General features: G+C 32.5%; 1 protein-coding gene across 1 annotated transcript in view; it reads left to right on the top strand.

The window, feature by feature from the left end:
- The window catches only part of LOC134533146 (uncharacterized), a 42,100-nt gene extending 24,968 nt beyond the window's left edge, over positions 1 to 17,132 (top strand). The window contains exon 7 of the mRNA XM_063370456.1: positions 1,779 to 17,132. Within this exon, the coding sequence (XP_063226526.1) occupies positions 1,779 to 1,832 (54 nt within the window). The 3' untranslated portion in view covers positions 1,833 to 17,132. The remainder of the gene's footprint in view (positions 1 to 1,778) is intronic.
- The last annotated feature ends 295 nt before the right edge of the window (positions 17,133 to 17,427 follow it).

Below are 17,427 nucleotides of genomic sequence, written 5' to 3' on the forward strand. Positions count from 1 at the left end.
GCAATTTGTTTGCCAGTTTGCCTACTGTAACCAACTATATTTGACTTTGACAGCACAGGTGTTCATGATGCAACTGTGGCCAATCATTGTTTTTCAATGAGATTTCCCACGCTTTCAACTAAAAGTACCGTGACAATACTGCAGCCATCGCTGGTATTTATAAGAGCGCCGATTATATTCCTCCAGCCTCGCGGTAAGCTGCGTGCTAGTTTTTCTGGATGGAAATGACAGAGTAGCTTGCCCCTGGCAAAGGGATGTGTAAAAAAATATGATAAAACAGTGGAAAGGTAAACAAGGGTATAAAAGTAGCAGTCTTCTCCTTTATCTTTGACGTCAACCAGGGCTGCGCCCTCCCTTTAGCCCGATGTGTCTCCTGTTCCGCCAGCGCCACCACCCTCCCACCATCACTCTCTGTTTGAAACGCCCGCCACAGTGACGTGTGTGTGTGTGTGTGTGAGCCGCAAGAGGCATTAGAGGCTGTGCGACGGCCCAGAAACGTAAAATAGTAATTAATTAATAAGTAAAGAAATAAAGGGCTATGTATTGTGTGTTTTTATAATTTCGCCCAGTGTTTATTCTTAAGCCACACGTGGCCGCTACAGGAACTACAGACGAATAATCTTTAGACAGTAATTAATTAAGTATACTGTTATGAAATCAGATGGAAGTCTCAGAAATTGTCGTTTAATTATTACTAATTTTTAAAAGGGTAAACTATTTTAGTAATTAGATTAATTATAAGTTAACAAGCTAACGGGAACTCGAGTGTTGGAAGATGCCATGACACCCTGTTGACCGGCCAGTCTTGTTCTTCTGCTTCCCGGAGTGGGACGCTCCCGCACCTCGTCGACCATCATTGTTTGGTAATATCTGTTCCGTTAGCCTCCGTTTTGCATATATTAATCTAAATCACTTTCTTTCTGCCTTCGAGGCCTACTCCGGATGGTAGACTGTTTCAATAAGAATTTAAGCTCCTCGAGCATTTTAAATTTAACTTCGTTACGTTTCTTTGGTTCAGGCTACGGGGTGACCTGGCCCACCTCCTAAACCGATTGTTTGCCGTTGGCTTTTATCCGCTTCGTATGATCAATGTAGAGACGAGGAATGTTTAATAAATATCAGGTGTGAATCTCGAGTGTATATTATTTCGGTCACGGGTACCCCGGTGTAGTCGCCTGGCATGTGGGATGCCTAGAGCCCACCTAGGTAAAGATTAGGGCATTACACGAGTGTACCAGCGTACCCGCTGCTGAGAGCGGGTGTTAGGGGCCAACGAAGCATTATTAGGGTTGTGTGCCTCGTCGCACTTGGGCGACGTCACGGCCAGAGAAAGGAGTCTCGCTGGGTCCACGTGCCCACAAACCACGTGGTGGCGCCCATACTCAGTATCCGCCTCCTTAGACAATCCTGTGCGATAGCATCTTGTTAGGAAGTGCAGGAATTGGATGGGTCATAAATATGTTTGCTGGGAAGGGGGGGGGGGGAAGAGAGGGAAGAAGATGGCCCGGCTGACACCCTCCCATAGTAAACAGACAAAGAAGAGCCAGAGGTCCAAGTTTCTTGTTATAAGTTCATTTGCAGCATGAGAACACATGAATTTGTTTGTTACAGAGGTTAGATGTTTACACATCACTGGTGAGTGTACTGAATGACTCGCTCACATTTTTTTTATCGCTTTATAAACAGCGGATGAGTTAGTCCAGATAAACTTAGATGAAATTTTAAATACATATGATGCTTCAAGGGGTGGTAATGCTATCTTGTATTCTTATTTTCAGATTTTGGAAGACTACGTCGTCATGAATTTGTTCCCACGATCGCTGCTCATGTGATGATCCAAGCGGGATGCAAATGCAGAATGTACTGGAGTTGGAAGTATGTGTTTGTTACCCATATTCAGTTATTGCATGTTGTAATCAGTTTACCTGTTGCAAGGATGGTATGGTACTTACCCATGTAAATACCTATGTTTTTTTCTGCTGCTTTTATAAAGCAATATTGCTCCAAAAATAAATAGGGAAGGTGACAAATGTACATATTTGTACTACGTGTGCATGCAAATTAATTCACATGTAGGGTCAAAAAGAATGAGTAAATATTAATCATTTTACTCTATTGTGCAAGTGGATTCAAAGTTCTTTGCATAAATTCAAACTCAAGACAATAAATTTAACTTGCAGAGTAATTCTTTGAGTAAAAAAAAAAATTCTTTAGACAGGTTTTCTTTACGTAGGGTGGTGAATTTTTGAGGTATTGTATTATCATGTTAAATTTTTGGAATTAAATTATTGAAGAAATGTAGTTATTTAAATGTAAAAACTTTTTATAATACTGCTTTTAATTCAGTGTGTTTGGCTTTTTGTAAGGAAAACTTAGATTGCATTGTTAGTTAACCTGTAAGTTTTGTCTGGGTACAAATATCTATTAATGCCCCATGGAATATCTGAGCGTAGGTCTCGCATGTTATGCAAACACAATTTAAAGTTACAGTGTTTGGACTAGGATAGCAGATTGCCTCCGCAATGAGAAAGTAAACAGTTTGCTACAACGGGTTCCAGCGAGGCCTGTGCAAATATTTAAACCTCATAATATAACAAAAAAATAGATAGTTTATTATCCTTATTAAATTTTATTTCAAATTCTTTTACTAAAAAAAAAGACCTATAAAACTTATTCAAAATGTGGCAAAGCTATTTATTGTACATGTATCACTTTATGTGTGTAATCACATTTAAGTATTCACACTCAGAATTCATATTGAGGTTAGGAGCCATTTATGTGGATAATTAATGTGGTCATACCTAGTTAAAATATATATATCAATGGCCCTGACTTTTATTTAAACATGTGCACAGGTAACATCAGAATGGCCAAAGTTCACATAGCAGTGCAGTCGGCTTCATGAAATTTTCAAATGAGTCTTAAGCGAGAGAGCAACAAGCAGTTTTTTTAACACTGCAAAACAACCTTAAATCTGGAAAGGGTGCTATTTTCTTAATTTTTTTTTTAAATACTTAACCATCAACGTAGAATTCTTCCATTCCAATGAAAGCATGTTTAAAGTTATTGTTTGAATAGGTATTTTAAAAATACCAGAAACAAATAAAAACATTTTCCCCCACTATGCTATTTAAATTCAGTGTTTGTATTTAAGATACAGATGTAGAAAGGATTTGAGTATTTGCATTATCTTGAAAGTACTTTTGGTACAGGTTAAGATGGTTTTTCTAATGCTCTCCATTGTACTTGTAAAATTAAATTATATAAATAAAATTACAATATTATGGATTCTGAAAACTTGGTTTGTGAAACAAATATTTAAAGGGTTGAGTATTACAATACCATAGTTAATATTTTTAATTTCTTGCACATTATTTTCATTTTGACCCTTGAGATTTAGATTTGGATACGAGGAGTAGGTACATTCAAAATACTCTTGGGGATTCAAATTTGAGATTTTAATTCGAGAAAATTGATGTGACCCATCACTAGTAATAACAAAACAAAAAAATCAATAAAAATCAATAAGGAGCCTTAAGTAAAGTTGCTGCTCATATAGCGCACCAGTGCAGACTGACAGACTAAAACACTGTGCTCATATTTCGTATGAGATTGTCCTGAAAGTGTTAAAAACACCTCATACTATTTTGGTGCATGTGTTTGTAACTAAGAGCAAAATTCATAATTAGCATAACTTCACATTTTTTTAAAATTGATGTTGCATTACTAAATAAATATTGCATTATGAATATGCACATATTTGATTCAAGTTATTTAGAGTCCCATGTATTGAAGGTCTTGATATACTAAAACTAGAATCAAAAATCAAAAAATTCAATGACGTGTAGGATTTATAAATGGAATCTCCAAAATATGGAAATATTTGATTTTACTGATGTAATTTTTCACAGGGTTTCGCAGTTTATATGAAACATCTTTTAATGTTAAAAAGGAGAATTAGTCACTTTCCCTAAGTTTGAGAGTAACGTAAAATTACGTATTGCAATGTCTGTGTGTAATATACCTAAAAAAAAAAATTAAATAAAAAAGATTTTTGTACAATACAGGAGATAAAAGGTTTAATGTATGTAAACTTTTTAAAACATTGTGCCCCTCATTTTATGATGTTAAAATTTCTGTTGTTTTTAATTTTATGTCGAAATCTACTTTTCTTTTTAAACTCATCACTTGATGTGGTATATCTATAGACTGTAAGAATAATATTCGAGTATGCAATATACCAAATTTTAATGTTATTTTTAATGTGATGTACTTAATTAAGGAATTGTTTCGCTGGCTAAACTATTTTGGTTTGATCTATTAATGAATCAAGGAGTGTGTTTAGTAATACAGACTTCAGAATGAAGTGTTATATAATGACAGGAATTCTATGGTGAAAGTATTAAACAGGATGTGCACATTATGGAAAATCAGGGAAAAGTCAGAGAAGTGGAATAAATCGGGGAAAGTGAAGGAATTTGCTTGAAACTTTGAAATGCTAAAAAAATTCATGTATATACGTATCCTAATGATTTTGGGTTATTTTGGGAGAAAATGTCATCTACCATCACCCAGACTAAGAGCATTTTTTTTCTCGAGATGTTATTTCAGTGCATAGTCATACATACTATAAAATGGTGTATGCAAGGTTCTGTGTGAATTTTCAAGAAATAAAGAAAGTGGAGAGATATCTAGGCGAGCTATAGGAATGTTGGAGGCTTGATTTTCTCTATTGCTTTTAGAAAATAGCAAAATAGGTTAAGTACTTAAGAAAATTAATTATCGAAATATGAAATTTTTGCTAGGAAAAAGCCAGGAAAATTTTATTTCAGATTTGTGCAGACATCCTGTTAAAGCCAGTTGCAAAAAAGGATTATAAATTATACTCAACAAAATTTGCGAATGATGTATTTACATACAGTGGTTTTGGCTGTAATTTTGCTGTGTTTTGCTCGCAAATATTGATTGTTCATATACAATGAATAATAGTCTGATTCTTAACATTCCCTTTTTTGTAGTCAAGTACTGTAGTCAAATATAAGTTATTTTATAAGTGCATATGTATTGCATGGTTAGTCTTTAAGCTTATTTATGTAGTAGTCCTCATTAAATGTATTAGTGCTTGTAGTTCATTCATAGTTTGTTACTGTTGACATTTGTGAATGAATTTTGTATCACACAATGTACTGAAGAGAATCAAGAATTTTTTATTCATTGTGTACATGTGTTATAAATTTGTCTGTATTACTTTTTTATTTCCTTAAATAATATTTTCTTCATTACAAAATGATAATGTTATTTACTTCTGCAATGTAGTAAGTGTGTATGCACTTTAAAATCATATTTAAATGTGTTTGGTTTTTCTCTAATTTGTGCATTGTAAAATTTATTCTGTATTTTGCATTATTTTGTGTTATGCTTTTGAGCAGGAATGAATTCAAAGAGGAAAGAGAAAAATAAAAAAGGGGAGGGAGAAGGGTTTTGTAAGGGTTTTCCTTCCCCCCAAAATTTTATCTGAAGATTATTTGATTAGGTATTTAATGTGTTTAGGCTTTAAATAAAATTTTTTTATCACCAAAGAAAAATCATGCTAAACAACTAAAACAGAAACGTATTCTTAATTCTTTAGCTGCGGAAATATGAAAAGCAATTTTTTATCCAGAATGTGTATCAGTCAGTGCCAAGCTGTTAAGAGTTGTTGACAAAAATAACAACTCAGAGAAATAACATACAATATGTAAATAAGTGTTTCTATGTAGGAAAAAAAGACATGCCACTGTGAGGTATCGATTTTACAAATGGCAGTACCAAATAAAAACTAGTTCACAACAAACATGCATCGCAGCATAGAACACTCGACAGAAGCCACATGCGGCATGTATGCATTTGAGATAAGTCGAATGATGCAGTTAAAGAGTTAAGGGGACCCCTTTCCTCTATTGTTTGTCCTCCAAAAGAAATTTCTAGATGCATTCATTCCTGTCTGCTCATTAACTTACAGCTTGACTTGTCTCTAGTATAGTCTGCAGGCGCACACTAGAAAAAAATGCTGTGTCACTGTTCACATACCTTTGTTTGCTCGATCCAGCATTCTTGAGAAAGGGTGGCGGGACTGGTCACTTGCACTACTTGCGGTTATTGAAAAATTAAATATTTTACGACGATGCATTATGATGGTGCAGTGATCAGGCCGCTTTCCACGAATCTGGGAGATCCAAGTTCCCTTGCAATATACCAGTGGCATTGCTTTCAACACTAGATTCAGCAACACTAATAGTACATATATACTTTGAGGTAGGTGTACTTGTAATGAGGTTCCTCTGCGGATGTAAACTTTCCCATCCAAACTCTTCACAAAGTTTTAGGTTGACAGTTGACATTGCAGTCCTCAACTGTTTCAGCTTATTTCTGCATATTTGTGATGGCTTGTCTTCACCTCGTTAAGTTAGCTGATAATGTTTGTATCTTACGTTTATTCATTCTAAATTGGTTCGATTTCTGCAGTCATAAACCTGCACTTATCAATTAAATATAAAACAAAAATTTGGTTATTTACATACATTTTTAAGTAGTACTAATTTAATATTTTTAAAATGATTATGTATTTGTTTATATAATTCATTTACGTTAAGGGGTGTTAAGTGCTTTATATGTCATTTTGCTCAAGTCAGATTTTGGCGACGTCTGTGATCAGTATTTTAAATCTAATGAAACTCGTTCTTGTTAACAAAACTGAACATCAAATAATACACTTTTTTACCATGATTGGTAGCAGAGACACACACCGTGAATCATATTGTGGGAATCAGAAGTCAAAGTTTAGTTTGTTAAACCCATAGCGTTTGAATAAAAATTTATAATGTTAGATGGGTGGGGGTGGGAAGTAAAATTTCTGAAAACCTCTTGTCATGAAAATTGACAAATAAAACTATATATGATGTTTAGTATTTTTGTATTTGTCAGCAGTATGTAGTTGTTTGTTTATAGAACTTTCTAGTTTCTTTCATTTATGATAGTTATTTTAACTTTTTTTATTGAATAATAATCATCACCTTACACCATCACATTTTGAACATGATAGTGCTAGTTATTGTATTAATATAAGCTTTTTTTTTTTCCTTGAGCTGGCTGTTACATGGCTTATAGTTCATAGGGAGTTATTTTTTGTATGTTGATTACAGAAATTAACGTCAATGTTTAATCATTACCAAAATGCCACGTGATATTCTAGAATGTGCATGACAAACACCATTGGATAATGAATATGTAGTTTGTAATAATATATGTAGTTTGTAATGTAGTAATATGTAGTTTGAAACAGATGTGAAATCAGCAATTTAGTCTATGGTTTTTAACAAAAGTTTTACAGAAAAAGGACACTTGTTATGCTAATAGTATTGACATAATTTATTTGAATTTGGAAAGTCCAGGTTTTCCTAGTACAGTAAGTCCTCTATTTACGTCGTACCGATTTACGTCGTTTCGGATTAACGTCGCTAATGTTTGAGTACTCATGTTTCAATTTAAGTTGTCGCCGATTCACATTAACGTCGTTTACAATGACCGTAAATATTTATTTTAACCAAAACACCGTATATAATTCGTTTATAATTCTTTGTTTCCTTCGGTAGTTAATTTATGATATGTAGCGTAAGCTACACGTTCACCGCCTTATCTTATCATACATCATGAGGGACGCTTCCTGCTCTCCGCTGCTCTCCGCGCGGTGATGCAATACTACCAGCCCGCCCGCTCGGCCACCCTTGTATCTCGCACGTAGAAGTGTTATCTACTTCCCGCAACGACACAGCATTTTCTCCTACCCCTTTTCGTCCAACTCCTTGGCACTTCAGTAGAGGTGTAAAAGTAACTAAAAAAAAGTGTACCCGTATGTATTCGTTACTATAACAATTAGTACTCGTTACTTTTGTATCGTTACTCGTTACTACTGATACCGCATAACATTCTATGTTATGTAACAGCAACGAATCGAGTCGTATTTCGTACGCGTAAAGTATGACGTCGCGTAAATAATAATAAATCGAATATAAACAATTAAAAGTATTTGATAATTAACAGCTTTTGTTAACCAAGAAACAATAAAATCTCATTAGAGCAGCTTTATTATAATATCTCTTTTAAGGTAAGAACAAAAAACGTGAAAATACGCGATAATAAAAAACAAAAACATACATATTTATAATTTGTAAAAAATACTTTCTTACGTTGATTCTGTTCCAATCTCAAACTTTGTCTACAGACACAATACCTTTAATAAACAGTAAAAAACTTGGACGACGAATTTCCAAATTATACTTTTCTTAATAAACAAACATCGTTCTTTGTAACGAATAAGCGCGCGCATGCGTAAAACATACGAAAAATGCGAGTAACGAAATGCATTCGTGTGTAACGTTTCGTTACTCGTTACTAGATGCCGCACCCGTTACTCAGTAACGAGTACATACGGTTTGCTACAGGACAGCTCTACACTTCAGTCGCTATGATATCATTGAGTTGGCCGGAGTTTTAAACGTGTCGTTGTTAACTTTATCGTGATTAAATGCGTTTGTAGTAGGCCTACAGTATCAGCTCACTGCAATTTATGATTTTTTCTTCATAAGATGTCTTTCAAACGACTATATATCTGTTTTTATATTTCAGTCAATAAAGGTAATAGAGCAGCTGGTTAAATAACCATTCTATAAAGCTGAGAAGTACTAGTTGGACTTGTTTCCCACGCTGTCGGTTGTAATTTGCTGTATGCCAGCGCTTTCGGCCGACCTTGGGCCGTGGTCGGCCGGTGGCATGAAACATGGCTCATTTTGCGTCGTTTCTATTTACGTCGCGGTTTTCAGGAACGTAACCCCGACGTAAACCGAGGACTTACTGTATGTAGTTTCAAGGTCTTGAAAACTATATTGAATATTTGCTGTATACCGTGTAACTGTGCATGAAAATTGTTTTCACTGAGAAAAAAAGTAAATTTATACTATTTTGCTGGAATTTTAGAAAGCTACTTTTTGAATGATAGTCTTTCAAAGTATAACCCATTTTTTACCAACACATTCCTGTGTTTGTAATGCATTAGAATTTCCTGATACCAGGTGGCTTGAGGTTATGATAAGGTTAATTGACATGGTCATTGAAAATGATTGCCGCAAATCTGATTATTGTAAAAGAAGCACTTAATTTATATATATACACGTGTAATCATAAAATGTTCAGAAAAGATTAAAGTTTTAAGACTTTGCTTGGTAAACTTTGGTATAAGCACCATTTTAGCTCTGGTAATGTCTAAACTGTATTCAATCGCCTGTCACGACTTCTGAACCATGTCAATGACTACAGTTGCAGTTGTTGCAGCCTTCTCTTTAAGGTATGGGTGTTAGTTATCTCATCAGTAGACATGAGATTTTATGGTTTTATTTTCAGGCCAATTTCATTTTCAAAACAGGAGATTTTGGTGTTATTGTTTTTATTTTTTTTTATGAAATCTGGTTTTTAAAAATAATAATTGCACATTACTGAACAAATGTGGTACTGAAATGTTCCATGATACTAATTTTTTCAAAACAGTGTCATTTTGTCTGATACATAATGCACTTCTTCAATATAATTTTTCGTAATAAGCATGTTTTTCGGAACAAATAAAATAAAACTGTTACAGGGTTCCCACGCTCCTTGAAAGTCCTTGAAAAGTGCTTGAAATGGTTTGAAGTAATCAAGGGCCCTTAAAAGTGCTTGAAAAAACATTTAGGTGCTTAAAAGTGCTTGATAAAAATTTTACGCTGTTTACAAGAGTTATAATTACGTTGCATTTATTTGGGACAAGTTAAAAGTGGGGCACCGCAATTTAATTTTACGATATTTATGGTACGTTCGAATATTTTCACATAGATTAATGCCCTGTTTTTCGACGGCATACGATAAGATATCTTCTATGTACTATTTTTACCGGCAGTTATGGTGTCATCAATGTTTTTGTTCTGATAAAAGTTCGGTATAATGTTAAACTCAGCCAGTTTGAAATGTTCTGTTCCTCAGATAAGCTTTTATCTTTCTGTTTGTAAGTAATAGACAGAGAAAAAAAAATTCTGCACGTGTTCAAAATATACGTACTAAAATTTTCATAATATTTGGGTCCTTGAAATTTTTGAAAAAGTCCTTGAATGTGCTCGATAAGTGCTTGAATTTTTTTAGCTAAAAGGAGTGGGAACCATGTGTTAGTATTTCTGCATTTGAAAAATCTTCTAAGGTCTTAATGTAAAAATGATTAACTAATAACAGTTGCAAGATTAAAAATAAATTTTTTCCAATTATTTTTTTATCATGCTAAATAAATTACTTTCATTAAAAATAATATTTAAATGATTATGTATTTGTCACTAGTGTTAAAATTTGATTGAAAATGCTGATTATTTTTATGATTTGAATTGCATTTCGGTGCTTTGTGTTGTATTAAATGAATTTTGGTGTTATATTGTTTATTTCGGTGTTATTTTGGTTTTATTGCTGTTCACCATATAAGCTTGTCCTTACTCATCAGTGTAAAATGTTTTAAACGTATCTGTTCAGAAGAGAGTAATGGTTTTATGTGACCTTGTGTGACAGCGAGGCTTAAAATGCCACATGCCCGGAAGCGGAAGTGGGGTTTTAGGCTACTTTTGTTCACTCCGCTTATCAGGAGGTTTTTCTCTTGGATGCAAGTGTAATCACTTTGGTTGCACTGGGGCAGTTGCAGATTGGCAAACCACAACACTGTCTATCGAACAGTTCACATTCTGACATCGCCACCTGACACTAAAGCAGAGTGAACAGGGTAGTCTGGCAAAATCCACTCTTGCTTCTTGCACATGTGGTGTTTTAAGCTTCACGGTCACGTACATAAGGTCACACAAACACTTTGCGTTCTAAAATTTTTTTTTACACTGATGAGGTAATGAACATTCAGCACCTTAGACAGGGCTGTGGCAATTGAAATGTGACTGGGGACTCGATTCAGAAGACGTGGCAGGCAATTGAATACAGTCTAGACATCACCAGAACTAAAATGGGTCTCATATTGATGTATACTAAGTTGAGTCTAAAACTTCAATCTTTTCTGAACATTTTAAGATGCCACATTTTGTATATTCATTAAGTATTTATTTCATAATAAAAGTTTAGGATTCTGGAAATCATTCTCAATCATCCTGTATTTATAATGTTCTGCTGAGGCAAATTCAGTGAACTGCTCAATTTTTTGCAATACCATTCATTTTGTATGTATGTAATCAGTTTGATGTACAATCTTAAAAGTTAGAATTTATTGATGTTTTATGATATGTAGTAGTACTAAATGCCGTGTCAGCACATGCTTGTAAGAATATTCATTTAGATTCTAGCTAGTCATATTTATGTTGTGAACCTAAATGTGTTTCGTGTTTTATACATAGTGTTAATTTGTTTGCTTATAATTGGTCTTTAGAATTATACTGGTATGTGTTCAAATAAGGTCACTTCCTTCTGTTTGAGTGCCTATTTTTTGTGTCCAACTGCCCATGTTTTATTATTATTAGCATCTGGAGTGGTAGGAGTCATCCCTACTCCTGCAAGGCAGTCAATTTGTATCCCTCCACCAATTAATCAGGAACTGGTGATGAAACTTATACTACCTACCCATTAAAGACACTGACAAATTGTTTGCAATGGCTTATAAACTTCGCAAAAGAGTGCATAGGTGCAACACGAAACAATTGCAAGAAGACTTTGGTAGTTTATAAACCATGCAATTCCACCATCCTTACCACTTAAAAAAAATAAATAAAAACATTGATCTTCTTTTCATAATGAATGTTTTTTCCCCCCGTGAAAATGTCTTGATTTAATATTAATTTTATCTAAAAAATAACATGCTTTCATGATGCAATGTTTTTATAACAGAAAATGCAATAAGTGTGATAAAAATAAAATCTTTTCCTATAAACATTATGTCTGCATCTGTTAAAAGTTTTCGCAACATTTCACTTCGAATATAGAAGGAAAACGCAAGCCAAAATGCAAAACTTTGAGTGTTTAGTGATGCTTTCGTAGCAATTTTTGCATTTTATGCAATTTATTAATAGTAGCTATATGAAAACGTTATGTAACCTTCTGCGCCTTGCATTTCTTGCTTAGTTTATAAACCTGGCCTTAGTGTTCAAGTGTAATCTAACATAACTTTTAATAACTACTTTTTACAATACAAAATTCTTTAATAAAGTTCTCATTAAATTTATGTAAAATTAATACAACACATTAATTCAGTGTAAAAATTTCTTCATCTTGCCAATGATAATTTATTTTATCAGATCACACTTGATTAGTTGGACACCAAGAGTTTGGTACTCAGAACTGTTGGTTGTGCATCAGCTAACAGGAGGGAGGGAGTTGGTCTTTGTTTGGACTAAACCATGCAAGGAAAAAAACACCAAAGCATATGTATTTATTTATAATTTCTGTGTTAAATTTAGTTGAGTTTAGGTTAACCTACAGAAAAATTAACACTAATTTGAAGTGACAACATGTCTCAACATTTATAGACTGTAAACCTTTGATTCTTTTCTTTTTTCCCCCCCAGTTTTAAGTTGTGATATTCATGTTGGTACATTGTGAGTTGAAAGATGTTAGCAAATTTTGTTTTCAAAAATCCATGCACAATTGTATAGCTGACATTACAATTTGGTATTTTATTTTAAGTACATAAATCCATACATTGACAATAGGCAAGCGTGTTTTCCGCCTTTAATGAATGGACAACAGTTGTATTTAATTTTTAAGTGCTTGAAAGGTGGTTACGGTACTGCTACTATTGTTTGTGTGTACTCTTCCATACAGGACTCATGTTGTAACCATTGCAGGTTAACTACCGACTATTTATGCTTGGCCCTTTACCAATAAATTTCCGTTACTGTCTAAAAGACTAAGTAAATAATACAAAAAAATTACTCAATGAAAAGAATTTGTGATAATGCATTTGTGTGAAAGTGATCAAAGCAATAACAATAATGCTAGTTGAATATCTGTTTTTGATGTACACAGTAAGCTGTTACCCTATTAATATTTTTTATTTAATTGCTGCTGATAGCAACATGAGACAATTAATGTTCGATATTTTTTTGAAGTTATACTTCTAATGTGACTTCCAACAAGGTTGCGTTAAACGTCTAACGCTCCTGGGGAGGGGGAATAGAAAGAGAGAGAGAGAGAGTGTGAATGCTATTGTAAGGAACTAAGTAGAGAGTAAGAAAAAAATAAAGATCCTGACAGTTTGTACTGTCGCCATATTTGTTTCAATTTTCAATACCCTTTTTGTATATTACAATTTAAATTGCAGAAAAAAATCATGTTTCATAGATACATAAATAGTAAGTGTGTGTCATTTCTCTAGGTCCACGAGGTTTCGCCGCGTCAATTTTCTCCTTGGGGCGAACCCGTCCGCTTAATTAAATAAACAGCTTTTATCGTTGAATGGTTTCATGATTAATTTCATGAAAATCTGCTCTCATAAAAAAGTTAATTTAATAGACATTCAATAGGTCTCTCTCTCTATCTCTCTCTCTCTCTCTCTCTCTCTCTCTCTCTCTCTCTCTCTCACTTTCTATCTCTCTCACTCTCACTCTCTCTCTAAAAATCAATCTATGAATCATTACAAATTTATTTCCTTTATTTTTTTAGTTTGATTTAATACAATATGATTTCATTAAAAATCAAGTTCTACCCCTTCCTATTTTCATTTCCACATTACGAAGTTTCACTTCTTCCGGGCGGAGGGACTCCACGCACTATTTTTGCATGCAATTAAAAACTATTTTTTAATGATGCCAAAGAAGTATAACTTCTCACGCGCGTACCTAAGTACACTCACCCATTTTTTGGTGTCAAGCAACAGTTGCACGTTTAGTTCTGGAAAATAATTATCTTAATAGAATACAATAAGATGGAAGATTTTCTAAGTTATATAAGTGAAGTTTGAGAATTGTGTATGATGTTATTGTTGTACTTAAAAGTATTACCTAAAATAATTTGTGATTTTGAACATTTATAAGTGAAATGTACTGTAGAAGCAATTTAATTATAATTTTTTTTTAAATGGAGTGCCTTGATAGAAATGTAAATTGTAAATTTAGAGTTATTAAACTTGTACTATTGGTACAAAAATTACCTATTGTAATTAAAAAAATACACATTTATTTGTAGTTTCCTTTGTCTAGTATTGATTTAAGAATAAATATAAAATTTTGCCATTAAGGTATATTTGCATGTAAATCAATGACATGAGCTGATTTTGTTTGTGGAAAGTACTTGCTAGTTTGTTTTGAAGTGTCGTCAAAGCGACTAGATTTCTCGACTAGATTTCTGTAACATACTTTGATGTCAGCATTTCATTCCTTGTTTTGGCCATTTATGCTTGCTCATGTTGTGCAATTTGGACAATCATTTTATACGTATCAATATGTTATTGCAGGCAAAAGTGTTTGTCGAGTGAAACTGTTATGATTACTTTTCAATAATTGTTACAATCTATAGTGACATCTATAATATGCAATACAATCACTGTTTTTCCTGCAAGTATTTTTAATGAAAATATACTTTTTCATATCAGTTATAGCTTTTTGTAACATTAATTTTTATCATAGAAATAGTGGAATACACTTAAGTACACTGTATTGTATGTATTTCTTGCACTTGTTTGCTCTTAACTGTACCTAGTTATACACTTGTGTTGCATAGTTTCAGTATTATGTATCACAGGAAATTTGTTGGGTGATTTTATGAATGGTGAGAGATATTACAGCTAATTTTACTAAACCTATTCCAGTTCCTGTGAAGCTCAGTTCAGATGAACAAATTTCTCGTCAAATCACATTCAAATTTTTTTCTTTGAATGAATTTTCTTGAATGGCTTACATCATCTCTGATACATCACAGCAGTTGCCTTCTCGTAGTTCAAAAGATTGAATGTTCTGATTCCTTTTTGTATCGGACATATTCTATGTTTTCTTGAAAAGAATTTCTCTTCCACCGTTTAGATTGTCTTTAGTTTATCTGTGGCAATACAATGTGTTCTATAAAGAATGAAAATAATTTTCTTGATTGTTAAAAACAATTTTTTTGAAACAAAATAAAATGAGTACCAAAAAATATTTAACCATAGTAAAATTTGTACATTCAATGGCCAAGAAGCACTTTTAAATTAATTTTTTACTTTGGAGAATTAAATAAAAAAGACTTCAGTTTTGAAATAAATTGAATGTTTCATTAAAATAACATATTTTACTAAAATAGTAAAGTTCGTAAAGTTTAAATTGCCTTTCAAAAATATTTTCAACTTGTATAAAATGTAATATTTCAAGTGCATTCACATGTGTCTTTAAAATTCAGTACATTAACTTCAGTGCATAATGTAATAAATATTGGATAATGTGAAAATAACTTCACAGTCACTGACTTTTGTATTGTGTTTAATTTTTCAGTCTCATATTGTTGTAATAATGTTACAGAGGCAATATCTTGAACCTTTTTTTTTCTTCATATATAACCTCTATGTGGTCAGTGTAACAAAAATTAAGTTTTTTCTTGATTAACTTGAATCAAGTTAGAAATGATTATGTTAGTCCATGCAAGCACATGAATTTAGTCATTGGCATGTCATCAATCAGACATGTTATTTAAGTTCAGTCATTGTAGCCTAAATCATATCAGTGCTAGTGAAATGTAAAAGTAATGATGCTATTTTTAATTTTGTAGCATTTAAAAATGATCATAGCATTGAAAAGCAAGATTTCATGGTTTTATTTTTATCTCAGTTTGTTTTGAATTCAAGAGTTCTTTATAATTTTGTTGTTAACATAGTGAAGTATTCAACAAATAATGCAATAAAAGTTTCCTATAATATGCTGTTGTCATCAAAATAGAGAAATTTGAACAGTGATATAAGCTTTATTTTTTAAATTTGTAAATCAATTTTTTATTGTGATCTAGACAGTCACTAACAAAACAAAAGCTTTATGAATGTAATTCTCCATCTGTTCTTCAGTAAACAACTAATTCACTCAGAAAATGAAAATAAAATAGCAAATTATCTTGTAAGTCCTTGTGGTTTATACATTTTGGTAAACTACAAATTAAAATTATGTCATCTACTAAATTTGGATTGCGACAGAAATTTTTTTTGTGATTATAGCTATGTTTTCTTTAAACTTGCTTTATTTCATGGTATAATACCTACAATAAATTTACATCCTAATTGTTGTTTCAGTTTTATAACAATTAACTTTAAATTAAAATTTATAATAATCAAAAATTTGAATAAAATTATTGAATAGTTGCTTCCCATGCTTATCTCTGTAATTTATTACATTTTCCTTTACCACATTTCCCAATTTAGAGAAACTTTCTGTGTAGTAAATGTTGCAACTCAGTATATATTTTTCCAGATTATAACTTAAAACACATCATATTAATTAGAATAGAAATAGGGACTTCATAATGATCAAAAAATGTTGTTTGTTACCGAACGTTGTAAAGCAATAAATAAAAAATACATTACTTTCCAACTAGCAAATGGGAGATAGAGAATGTGGTTTGGTACTGCCACTCTTCTTGTTTGTAGTGTACTCTTCCATACACGACTATGTTTTGCCTGCCGACTATTCATTTTTGGCCAGTTACCAATAAATTTCCTGTACTATGTAAAAGACTAAGTAAATAATACAACATTACTAAATGAAAAGAATTTGTGATAATGCATTTGTTTGAAAGTGATCAAATGTATGCCTTTGGTACATGTACGTATACATGTTCTTTTTTTTTTTTTTCCAGTTGAAACTGTGCAACAAGGGTGCAGTAATTTGTGTAGACTGTATTTGCTTTTTAAATAAGTAATCTGCATGATCAATTTTTTGTCATTCCATTTGTGATCAACTTTTGCATAAATTATTGGTGTATTTTTGATCTTTCTATGAATTTGTGTACATTTAATATACACTTACATGTTTTAGTTTGTGACCAACCTCGTTTTGGGGACGGTTAGCAATGTTGTTTATGCAATTCATCTCTGTTAATTGTATTGAATATTATTTTGAAGCAATAAATAAAATTAAGCTTTATTTAATGTGACACATTTATTTCACAATTGACTCCATTTAATAAAATATTTTCATTTTCCTTTGCTGTATGTATATTTAATCAACAAAAAGCTGTTTTTCACCTTAATATCCAACCCTTTCTAGAAGTTTGCAAATTTTCTAGGTGGAAGAAAAGTTATAGCTGATATTCCAATTTATGTCATATATAATCCATAAATTATTATCTCTGTGATATAAGAATGTATCATAATGTATCATTGTTAAGAGTTGTAGCTGGATATATACTCTTATGCAGGTTTATTCTTTATGTAATTTG

The sequence above is a fragment of the Bacillus rossius genome, chromosome 6 (assembly GCF_032445375.1).
Source record: "Bacillus rossius redtenbacheri isolate Brsri chromosome 6, Brsri_v3, whole genome shotgun sequence".
Lineage (NCBI taxonomy): Eukaryota > Metazoa > Arthropoda > Insecta > Phasmatodea > Bacillidae > Bacillus > Bacillus rossius.